The sequence below is a fragment of the Sander vitreus genome, chromosome 4 (genome assembly GCF_031162955.1).
Source record: "Sander vitreus isolate 19-12246 chromosome 4, sanVit1, whole genome shotgun sequence".
Classification (NCBI taxonomy): domain Eukaryota; kingdom Metazoa; phylum Chordata; class Actinopteri; order Perciformes; family Percidae; genus Sander; species Sander vitreus.
In genome coordinates, this window is record NC_135858.1 from 16256377 (window position 1) to 16269172 (window position 12796).

General features: G+C 38.2%; 1 protein-coding gene across 1 annotated transcript; it reads right to left on the bottom strand.

Annotated features, from left to right (window-relative positions):
- Positions 1 to 3569: 3569 nt before the first annotated feature.
- On the bottom strand, positions 3570 to 10937 carry ptgis (prostaglandin I2 (prostacyclin) synthase). The gene is made up of 10 exons (XM_078248680.1): positions 10808 to 10937; positions 10210 to 10333; positions 9608 to 9783; positions 9375 to 9521; positions 9153 to 9265; positions 8865 to 9046; positions 6043 to 6205; positions 5546 to 5727; positions 4943 to 5094; positions 3570 to 3889 (listed from the first exon to the last, which is right to left on the bottom strand). Exons 1-10 carry the CDS (start codon positions 10912 to 10914, stop codon positions 3736 to 3738), a joined length of 1500 nt encoding a protein of 499 aa, XP_078104806.1. The 5' UTR covers positions 10915 to 10937; the 3' UTR covers positions 3570 to 3735.
- Between the last annotated feature and the right edge of the window lie 1859 nt (positions 10938 to 12796).

A 12796-nucleotide genomic window follows, 5' to 3' on the forward strand; every position in this document is an offset into this window, starting at 1 on the left:
TATCTAAAGGATTCAAAACAAAGAAAAAAAGAAATCATTAGTATTTTAGGATTATCCCCAAATGTTAAGGCCCACACCTTAATCATTCGATTCAGAACTTTTATGGTGATTAAGGATTTAGGCGTGGGCCCCAGGCGTAGTTTAGAGCAGTGGGTCAGAAGTCAATAAAATTAATCTGACAGGTATCAAGATGATTTCAGATGATGAGGGGTCACAAGCCAAACCCAATGGTTTCAAGCAGTGTTTTCGGTCCCACATGGTTTGTCATGTTAGTACGTTATTAGATTAATTGATTGAATATTGGCAAGTACAATTATATAATGTAATGAAGACCAGATTCAAAATCATTGGTTTAAAAAATCTTTCAAAAAAAAAGATAGATTAAGTATACTATTATTTCAAGGCATTTAAGTCTTGTTATGATCACCACATCTGCAATATCATCGTATTTGAATTTTTTTTTTTCAGGATATTTCACTGTTGATTGCTGATTACTGAAAATTCTTTTCTGCGACAACAATAAACAAGATTATGATTCTTCATATGACTCACACCTTTTGGTAACTAACAAAAAAGACAAGTGGAAACTTTTTTATATTGTTCTGGCATTAGCTAAACCTAAAGAAACATCATTTAATGTTCTTGCCCAGCAAAAGTTAAAAAAACAAAACAACATTTAAAGACAACGGGGAACTGCAGGGTCCTGGAGACAATAATTCAAAATCACTGTTTTAAAAGGCTCTGAGGGAGAAAAATAAGAAACAGTTAAATTGTATTATTGTATTTGGGTATTTCACTAGTATCTTTTATAAATTCTTTTCTGAATCAACAACACATCTATGGTGATTCATGCATACAGTAGAGTTAGAGTTAGAAGTTAATAAAGGGAGGGGGTAATGGAAGCCTCACTTAATATTCTATTATCACCTAAACCAGTAAACACTATTGAATTGAATTTCCTATGACCAAAAACAGTAAAACCTACTTTAAAAACTCTTAAAACCCAGCATGGAACTGTAGGCTTGTAGACAAGAATTGAAAATCAATGGTTTAAAGGGCTCCTGGGGAGTGAAATTTAGCCCGGATAAATTATTATCTCTGGATTTTCACTCATTAGTTGCTGTTAACACACCATCTACTGTATAGCATCGTCTTCTTTTTTTTAATTATGTCCTGAACCTAAACATATAAGCCACACCTGCAACATAAATATAGCTACCCTAAGATGTGGGTTCTTGAGATGACTCACATCTGATAGCAGTCTGCAGAATTATTCATTCAATTTGGGGCTAAGAAGACAAATATTTGGGAACCATGACTAAAACTTTTACATTTTAAAACTGTACTGACTCATTATTTTAGAGACATCTCCTCTATGGTGACTGATATTAATATCAATAATACAATTGTTGTATTATTGTGTCTGTTTGTAGTTTGTCATCCGTAGCATTTGGGTTGATCACTGCTCATGTGACGCCCATGCAGTGCTGTGGGTGGGGACGCAGGACACCACAGTGATCAGTGTGGTACAAAGTGAGCGCTGTCCACTCTAATGGTGCTGAAACACCAGGAAGCGCTGTTCACTCCCTGAATCATGGCGAGCTCTCTTTGGAAGACTCAGAGAAGAAATAGGCTACATCATCTCCTGACAAACATTATATCACCTATTTCTGACTGCGGACGTAGCACGAGCTGCACATGTTTACATGCTGATCATTTTGTTTATGTCTGTGTGATGAGAGCGGGGAAGCCCGGCAACACCTTGGGCCTGCAGATGTGATCATTGATCGCTGCCTGTCACACAAAGTTTCTAACACTTCACAAACACAATTAGGCCTGCGCATTATGTCAGCATAGCCTACATTATAAAGCCCATAGAAAATAAAAAATAAAACGCGAACACAGGATGTAGAATTGAGGATGGAAATATGTCGGCTTTTGGACATGCAGTAACAGGCTGCGGGGAAGCAGTAACAAGAAATGTTAATTTGAAGGAGCCTCCACCCTCCTATTGGAGTCAGAGCTTCTATAAAATAATTTAGCATTAAACGAGCCACTATAATCACACTCTACTGTTATGCGCAGCTAAACTGAGACTGGCTCATTATGATGCTTAATCATCTCCAACTGCAATGTTGTAAATGCAAATCATCCATCGTTAAGCATGTATCTGTTTTTCAAAGGCTGCCTGCTCCATATTGGTGCAGTTGTATTGCAGAGTAGTCCAATATGCCACTGATAATCTATTACAATTGATATGTTAGCCTACATATGATTCAAATTCCAAAGATTGAAATAAGCTTAAAAAATACCGTAGTGAGTTGTTGTCATCCTGCACTGAAACAAACCAGCACGCACGGCTCTGTGAACAATCAATTCGCTGGCACAAACGGAGATGAAGCAGTAGCATTTAAAAAAAAGGAGGCGTCGTTAGTGGTTTACTTTTGCCAGGGTCTAAACCAATCCATTTCCCCCTCCTCTGCCTCCGACATGGCAGAGAGATCCTTAGCACGATCTACTGCCTACCCGCCGGTTTCCTGCTCCGCATATCGCACCAGTGCTTCGCCCGAAGATCAACAAGTACGCCGAGAGCCCATTCGGACAGACTACCTGTGTTTCAGCTGTTGTCAGCTGTGTGAGGAAGCGCCGCATCTCTCTGAAGGTAGATCCATGGCAGCTCAGCGCTCTCTTCCACATCTGATTAACTCTTTCAGCACCGCGCCTTGACGTCTGGATGTATCACTAAAAAGACTTATGGGCACTGTTGGTGTTTACGATATGGATATATAAAAGCATTAGATAAGAGCATAATGTAATGATAGTGCTCATAAAAATATGAGTGAATATATTAATCGGGTTATATGATATGAAGGCATCAACATGAGCGATAATCAATTAGGTACATGTTCAGAGAAAGGATTTAAATAACCATCTAATATGGAACTTAAGTAAATGTAATGCTATTTAATATGATGGTAGGTGGTTTTTAATGCTGCTTAATATGATTAGTGTAGGTGGATCCCCTCCTCTTATCTTCACATATAAACAGTGGTAGAATAAGTATTCAGATCCCCAACATTATATTAATGTAAAAATACTCCATTACATATACAAATCCTGCAGTGGTTAAAGTACGGTACAGTAAATCATACTAAGTACATAAGTATTAGCAGTGAAATGTACCTAAAGTACAAATACTAAAATTACTCATTCTGATGGAAATGGCCCTTGTGAGTAATATATTAATATATCACATTAGCAGACTGATTGGTCTTGCAATCCGCACCATGATACTTCCAAACCAGTTACTAGTGATGTGACTAAATCTTGTCGTATGTAGGTACACATGTTAAACTCAAACATTTTAGGCGAGCACAGAGAAACTTTCCCCCCAGACAAATATGAAAAGGTCCTTCTGTCAAACTCTGCACATAAACAATTCTGCACAGTGAAGGTCAAACATCCAAGTTAAGTAACAATAAGATAAACATATTGCTGAGTAAAGGGGGACTTTAAAGCCTACAAATGTTCTACCCAAAGTTTGGAGGCAAAAATGACAATAAATGAGGTTTACTTTGTATTTCCTTTTTATTGAAAATATTAATAACAAACAAGTTAAATACAATAGATGCACTGAGTAAACATAATAGTATAAATACAGTACATATAACAAAACGTCTGTATCAATCAACAATTTTACAGTTATATACAGTTCATTCAAATGATGGAATCATTTCATCGATGTGTCTTCTTAAGTCTGTATTGGACCTGCAGATCTCCGTCCGGCTGGAGCATCCCAAAGCCGTAGCGACTGGGATTAGCTGGTGGCAGTTTAGCCTCTGGGTCGCACAGCTCCAGATCAAGATGGGTCAGGAGCAAGAACACAAATCTAGAGACACAAGAGGCAAAAGCAGTTTAGAACAAGCCACAAACTGCCCCCTGATAAACACGATTAATTAGACAATATTCATTTTAGGTTTCACACATTCAGTGAAATGCAGAAATTATGTGATGTGATTATGTGCTCCTCCTTTTTGTGTGTTGTAGATTACAAGGATTGACCTTTAACCTTTGCAACTGGATATGTCTGACAAAGGCACGCTCTCCAAACTGACTGCCCATTATCAAACAATCAATTTATCATTAACCTTAGCCTTTTTCATACAGGTCATTACAGAGTATAAGCGATTACTATATTAAAGCATGTTGCCAGTGGTGGAATGTAACTAAGTGCATTTACTCAAGTATTGTACTTAAGCACAAATTTGAGGTACAAAAAAGGTGACTTTTCTTTTCATGTCACCTTCTACTCCGCTACATTTCAGAGAGAAATATTGTACTTTTTACTCCACTACATTAATCTGACAGCTTTATTTACTAGTAACTTTACAAATTAAGATTTTTGCACACAAAACTAATGTAGTTTTTATAAAATGTGATGTTTTATTATAAATTAAACTACCCAACTATATACAGGGCTACAAGTCCAGCTGAAATGATTAGACCATTAAACACTTAATTGATTGACAGAACTGTTTGGATTGTTTCCTGTTTTTAAAATGGGAGGATTTTTCTGCATTGACTACTTTTACTTTTAATACTTTAAGTACATTTTCCTGATAATACTTACACACTTTTACTTGAGTAACATTTTGAATGCAGGACTTTTACTTGTAATGGAATACGTACAGTGTGGGATTAGTACTTTTATTTAAGTAAAGGATCTGAATACTTCTTCCACCAATGCATGTTGCTTATAATGATAGAGGGCATGAAAAGCAGGACAATTATGATAACAGGGGGAATGTTATGTGCAGATGGATTTTGCTGGTCTGGTAATCGGGGTGAAATTGCAGGAAATGCTTAGATCATGAATGTATCATTTCAAAACATAAGATGCATCATGGAAATATATATTTTTTAAATGGATCTTTACACTCACTGTTTAATGGCTTTAACAGCAAACTCTTTCCCAACACAGATATTTCTCCCTGCACCCCAGGGCATGGTGTAGTACTTCAGCGTTTTTCCTTCTTTGTAGAACTTATCTTTCACTGTCATATCATCATTTAAGAAGCGATCGTACTTGAAAATCTGTTAAGAAGACACAGGAAAAAAAACATGAAGGCATAAAACAAGTGCAATATAATATCACGCAAATAGGCTCGATCACGTCTCCTGCTCAATATCTTCTGTTCAAAATGTGTAATTATCACCTCTAACCATTGAAGACAAATACACAGAATGAACATTGGGATTTGGTCTCCGTCTCTTGCTAGTCAACTCCTACTTGTTTCATTTGTAGGCATTTAGCAGCTCATCCCAACGGATGTATTCTGTCAGTAAGTTAAAACACACTGCTTAATCTTGCCTCCTCAAGATTGCTTTGTGCACTATAATAAGGCTTACAAATATCGCAATGGAGGTACACAACTATATGTATCATGGAGGTGGTAACAAAATGTTAGATAATTACAGAATCTTTGCACAGTTGTTCGTGTTTGTGCTGTGAATGTTTTCTCTCTTACACAAAACACAAAAGTACCTGAGGTTCTTGGTATATCTCTGGGTCCATTTGAGGGCTGAGGAAGGGGAACAGACACACTTTGTCCCCTTTTCTGAGGTGGTACTCCTGTCCATTGGCCATGTGCAGGATCTTGTCCTGCACCACGTCTCTGTTGATCATTACCGCAGCAGTGAGCCTTAGTGTCTCGCTCAGAACGCTGTCTGCAGAATGGAAAGGACAGCAGAGTGGATAATGTCAGAGGGGTGTCAGCGTGAGTTAAGTCGGCGGTGCCCTCTGGCATAATTTGGAGAGGTACAAACATTTACACGGATGTGAATATATGGAAAAGACAATCATTATTTAATTGAATCAAATGTCAAACTTTTATTGTCACTGTCATTGTTTCAGTACGCTGCTGTACTTATCTTGTTATTTCCAACAAATCAAATGAGCCTTTGTTTCCACCTGACTGGAGTGGCTAAACCTCAAGTTATGAGTGAGAAAGTGAAAATGGGCTGCAAGCAGCTGTTACGTACCAAGGACAGGTGTGCTGTGTGCTTCCAGCAGGTTGATGGGGGGATGCTGTACGGAAGTGTCCCGGAGAGTAAGGCCTCTGATCTCTGATTTAACAGCCTTCATGGCCTCAGGGTGAGTGAGCAGAAAGCCAAGGAGCCAAAAGGCAGCAGGTCCAGCATTGCACTGAAAGGAAAAACACTCAACTTAGCACAAACTCACTCCTTTATATAAGCTTCTAGTATTACAAACAAAAATTGGTATAGGAGCCATGTATATCTTATCTTATGTTTGTTTATAGCTTGCACCTATTACATAATAGTAGGACAGAATAGTAGGGGTTGGTCTGGCAATAATCATATGTATGCACCTCTGCACCTGCATGGAGGACGCTAGAGAGGGGGTGAGAATGAGTTGTTGCATTTTCTGTTGACAGCAAGTTTCACTGCAAATGCAAATTTTACGGTATCCACGTTCACCTTCACACACAGTATTTTTCAAGTGCTACTGGATTTACTTGTTTTTGTGTTTTCTTGTTTTCAAATGGACAATACATCTTTAAATGCACATCCTTATGTTTTATATATGTAGACATACAATGCATATGATATAGAGATACTTCTGATTATTTATTTACTTTTGGGAATATAATATTTCAGCAGCTCTGTGTAAAGCTGCTGTCTAAATATGACTGATATGAGGAGAAGTCAGTGAATCAGTCCACACTTTGTAGACACTGCTGTCAGCCTCTCGGTAAAGAGACAGCTGAGCCTGTCAGCAAGTAATTGCTATGGGTTAAGGAAGCGGTTATTCGTACCTCTGCACATCTCAGGTCAGCTCTCCATTGACAGCAAGGGCAAATGCCCAAAAGCAACTAGAGGTGCATTACAGTGACTTTCTGCCCTCTTAGATCATCAGAACATCGGATCTGATGTCTCAGATAATGATATGAGCCTGGTTACTTCGACAGCAGCACGGTGGGGACTTTTAAAGGAATAGTTTAGCATTACAGGAACTATGTGTAGGTAGTCAGATGAGAAGATGTATACCACTTACACGTCTGTACACTAAATATGTAGATACTGTAGTTGTAGTTTTTACACAACTTACTTTTTGTACGGATGTGTGTGTATGTGTGTGTGTGTGTGTGTGTGTGTGTGTGTGTGTGTTCTATACATGTTTTGTATATAATTTACTCTGTTTAATTGAACACATCTTTATTTTATGTCGCTTTTGTACGAAGCACATTGTGTTACATTAACTTGTATGAAATGTGCTATAGAAATAAAGTTTGATTGATTGATTGATTGATTAAACAAATGAGATATAACGTGTTCATTTGTGAGCTTTAAAGGTGCTGGTAGGCGGTTTTAGTTTCAGTTTTCAGCTTCAGCTAGAGCCAGGCTAACAGTTTTTCCCTGTTTCCAGTATTTTTGCTATGCTAAGCTAACCAGCTGCGGGCTCCAATTACATCTTTAGCGTATAGACATGAAAGTGGCAACTCTTGAATAAGCATATTTCCCAGAATGCCAAACTATTTCTTTAAGGTATAACTTGATTCACTGGCAGCTGTATACTCAGAAAAGCTAGGAATGCAAGACTCACTTACATTGCCAGTGACTTGCTTTATTTCGCCATAAAGTGACTTTCTCGATAGGATCAGTAATTATTTTTACATTAAAATACATTTGTGGGGGTGAGAGTGTACAAACACCTCAACACAACACCATCTCTCCTAGAAGGTAAGTAACTAATACATCCATTTAAGTCTATATGTTTCAATCAATAGCATTGCTGTTGTTGTTGTTGTTGTTGTTGATGTTGATTGATTGTTTAAAAATGGAAAGAGAACAGCAACCACCAGCTTGTGCAGCACTCATGATGAGGTTGTAGGTGGCTTTAGTGAAATCCAAGCATTGCACTCTAAAATGCCAGTCTGCCTGTAACACATGTATAAGCCACAGTCACTCTGGCATGTCCCACTAGTCTCACATCTAATGCCTCTATTCTCTGCAGTGGTGCTCCAGTTTCTGCACATGTTGGAGGAATAGCAGTATTCCCAAACCAGCAGAGCATCGGAAAAAGCCTGTAATGGGTGGCCTGGCAAAGGTTTCTCCTCGCTTAAATACTGTGTGTTATTGGGTGATCAATCATTGATCCAGGTTAACAAAGGGCTGAAGCTATTACAGTTAAAATGTAGCATAGGTGAACAGCAACCCATGCTACATTTTACAACCTAACAGCTTGCTAGCTCCCCCACTTGGCAGCATGGAGCAATGACACCATCTTGATCTATACTTGTCTGGACTGGTGAGTTTGAGGAAGCACACCTGTGTCAATATTGTTAATAATGGCAACTTTGTACACTGTAGCCATTTGCAACTAAATCATGAATGAATACTACTTGACAAGAAAATGTATTGATGGTAGTATCCAAGTGAAACAACATCTCCAGTTATACTGCATTGTAGTCAGCAGTAGAAAACCTGATAGACAGCCCAAGTCCTGCGTATGAGAGGAAGCTTCAGCTGACTAACACAGTTATGTTACTGACATCTAATGACATCTACTAAACCTCAAAAAAGATAAGGTGTCATGGTAACTGATTCACATGATCCCAACTGGCAAAACTCCACTTTGAGTTACAGGTTGAGGCAGGTAGCTCTGAGTAACTGGCAGAGAGGAATCCACTGCCTCTTACTGCTGCATTGTTGGCAGGCTGAGCACCCTGGGGTGGAATTTTAGCATGCAGTCTGGGTGTGGGAAGTTTGTCTGTTTTGGCATCAATGTGTTTTCTTGTTTGTGTTTGAGGGTTGTTTGAGACAGACAATAAACCAGCTCTCACCTGTGTGGTCCACAGCTGCAGGAGTAAAGCTCTTTTCTGCATTTCTGCATCTACTCCCTCCTCATGCAGGAAGCGATGGTAGCTCTGCTGCCAGGAGTTTGACTCTGACCCTTCGCTCAGCCAGTTTGGGGACAGCAGCTCCCACAGTCGCTCCCGTGATAAGTTGGCTGTTTTGCTTTCCTCTGTTAAAGATCCGACATAAATTCATACACACCTTACTGTGCTGTACTGGAGACAGGAAACTGAATGTAAAATAATTTTCCTTTCATTTGCTTTTGTGCAGCTTACCTCGGTTGAGTGAGCTGCGAGCCAGTTTGGTGAGAAGATGGTCAAACTTGCGGAACTCATTGTAGATTGCAGCAGCATTGTCTCTCCTCTCAAACAATGTAAGATATCCGGCCCTGAGCACAGCAATACAGTTAAACAATGTTGGTCAGTCACTCCTGGTAGTATAAACACTGACATCATTTGATTTACAGTATTTCGCTGGGTTAAAGTGCTGTGGGTTACCTGAAGAGTAGGCTGTAACAAAGGCTAAAGAGTCCATCCTGTCTCCACTCTGAGGGGCTGCAGTCTTTCTGGTCACTCTGCAGCAGGTTCTGAAGGTGTGTGTTCATTGAGCTGTTGAGCTTGGAGAGACTGAGACCTTGAAAATGCCTGAGGAAATAATACATAGATATTGAGATTTGAATCAGATTTTATCGTGAAGCATAAAGTCTGTGTTTAAAAGATGCATTCCTTACTGTTCCATCCATTTCCTCTCTGCTGCAGGTTTGATGCTTGGCAGCTGAAGACTGAAGATCCGTTTTAGGAGCTGGTTTCTGCTGCTGGTGAAGTCCAAGAAGATTGTGTCATTCATTACGGCATCGAAAGAGTTTGGGTCCAACAGCACTGTCACGTAATGACCAGCAACACGAACCTGGGAGGAGATTTTCTATGAAGTCAACTTTTTTGCTAATAGTCAGTGAAACATTTTGTTCTACACTGGAAGAATAATGTGTTGCAGTAGCCTATGCAGTACTCATTTCAGATATATTCAGATTAAAAGCATTCATTAACTTGCTATCACCACACATGCATAATGATGTCTTGTTAAAATGAACATTTTGTTGCTGTAATGTGAAAACCTGATTTGCATTTCAGATCATAAACCAGATCAGGTGACAGATTTCTTTGTCCCGTGTACAAAAACATGTTTGATCCTTTTCTTTCAACCATTACATTTTCGTTTTTGACAGTACACTTTTCATCTATTTCAAAACAGCTTCTCGTTTCCTTAAACAGTGCCATTTTGGAGACCAACGTTATATACCGCAGTTACAACACACAGTGTATTAGAACTTACTGTAAAGATATCCCCATGTCTGTCTTTCATTCGCGCCAAAAACTTTGCGGCATCTTTTCCAAACTCAAGTGCGTGTCCCAACCATGGAAGCACACCTTTGTCGAGAGGTGGCTCATTTTTTTGTCTGTCAAGTATAAGGAAACTCATTAAAATTACAACAATGTGATAGAGTTTAATTTACTCATGAATCTTAACCAACAGGTTTGGAGTTAATGAAGTTGTGTCATAAGAACTTCCTGTCATGTGGCTAAAAAAGCAGCACATCGGCCACGCTATAAGCCATAAGACAATTTTGAGTTCTATTTCCTTTCCGTGTTGTTTAAAGACAAAAACTTAATGCAGAGAATCAGTTTAATAGTCAGCATAGTTTAGATATCCAATTTGTATCAGATAATATTAATATTTGAAGGAAGAGGGACTACTCTAATATCATTTTTACAAATCATGAATGTACTTAATAATAACAATAGTAAACCTTTTCTAAGTTAAGCTTTTGTAGTATTTTGCAGACCATCAGACTCAACCTAGTACAATCTCTGAAATGCACCGTTAATAATCTAACATCTGCATATTTCAACATATAAATGAATAGCTTTACCTTGTGCGAGTGGAGTATAGGAGAACTAGAATAAGCAGTCCATTAAGGAGTAAGAATATTGTCCATAACATGTTAAAGTATGATACTTGGTCTGTCCCGCAGATCATTTAATCAATAGCTGCTGGCAACTTACTTATATATGAGTCTGGCTCCACTGTAACTAGGCTAACTAGGTTGTTAGGAGGCGTGGAAAGGTGTGGTTTGTGACACAAAGTCTTACACAACACTTAGTACACAGTGTCAGACAACACACAAACCACCACATAGAGTAAGCAAAACAAACTGAAACTATTCAAAATTCCACTTCAAATTTTGAGTTCAGTTCATGTTAAGTAACACCTTCTAGAAGAGAGTAAACCTTTTTATATACAGTCTATGGGTTAAACAGCCTGCACAAAATATTTCTTTTACATTTCATACAGTGCACAGAAAAGCCACCCATCAGAACATTTCACAACAGTGACATCATTGAGGTAAAGGGACTCTTTTTTTTTTTTTTTTAGTAAGGAGTAACGTCAGTATTTCATGGAGAGTGTCATAACATCAAGTTCCCAGAGTAGACAACACTCATTTTCCCCTTCAACATTGTGAAATGTCTATTTTTACACCATCACAGGAACAAGTATCTACAGATGACGTTGTCTGCCACACTGAAACCAATGATTCATTTATCCTAATTCTGAGAAATGAGCTATAACAAGTGTTGTTCATATGTGATACTCTGATTCTATTAATATTCTTACTAGTGAATCAATAAAATACCAATTTGTCATACCTTACTTGATATAATTCATATGCAATATGAAGCCTATAGTAGAAAAAACAACAACGGAAGTGGACTGGTGCCAACACTCATATAGACCATATAGACGCATATTTAGACCATAGGTTGTATAAAATAGATTTAAACAAGCTGGTTGCTTGTTGTGTAACGTTACACTGTAGCCTACCAGCAGAGGGTAGTCATGCACTTACAGTTGCCTCGCCTTTCAGCAGCTGTAGAAAAGTTAGATTAGTAGTGGACACTGAAGTGAAGTCAGCCTATGATTTGTTACTACTGAAAATAACAAGTAACATAACGTCATTGCGGCGGAGCTTGACTATCAGTCCTAACCTGTTTTGATAATACGCATGAATTAAGAAGTCAATATATTATCCCGTGAAATATATTTAAGGCATCTCAATGATAACAAGACAGCAAAACAATAGTAACTGAGCGTGTCAAAGAACATCCGGACAGATTAAGTGAAGGCAAAGACTTTACGATATCACCTCGGGGGCATTAAATGAGTAAGCTAACTATTAATTGTAATTTAGAATTGTTTTTTTTATTAGTAGCCACTAGCCTTCTGCTACTGCTAACATTTTTGTGTGTGCTCTTCGCTAACCGACCGGACCAGCTACAACAACCTGAAACTTCAGTTCCTATAGCAAACAGGTACACGGCAATGTATACCCATAGTACTGCATTAAATCATTACATAATAATCTCAGAATATATTAACTAATTACAGTGCATATATGAAATCAATATCAAATGTCTTTCTTATATTTAGAAACCTATTGCAAACATTATAACATTACTTTAAGATGACCTAATTAGAGGAATACTGTTGGTTTGATTTTAGCCACTTCATCAAACTTTCAACATTGCATTAGCAATACAAGCGTAATGCTGTCTCGACTCAATTTTCATGCAGATAGGCAGTTCATTTGATTTCATAATGTCATAATATTTTTGACAGAACAGATACGACCAGCATTAAAATGAACATTCTATCAGATATCTAAACATATGAAAGGCCATGACAGATCACTACAGTTGCTTTTAAATTAAACAGATGAAGGAACAGAGGCACGCGTTTGCATGACTTTGTAGACAGATGAAATCTCATCAGTTTATCACAGCATTTTACAACAACTTGGAATATCTCATATGGCAATGTGGTTACTAACTAACAGTAACTGAAGGAAAAAAAGTGTTTAAAT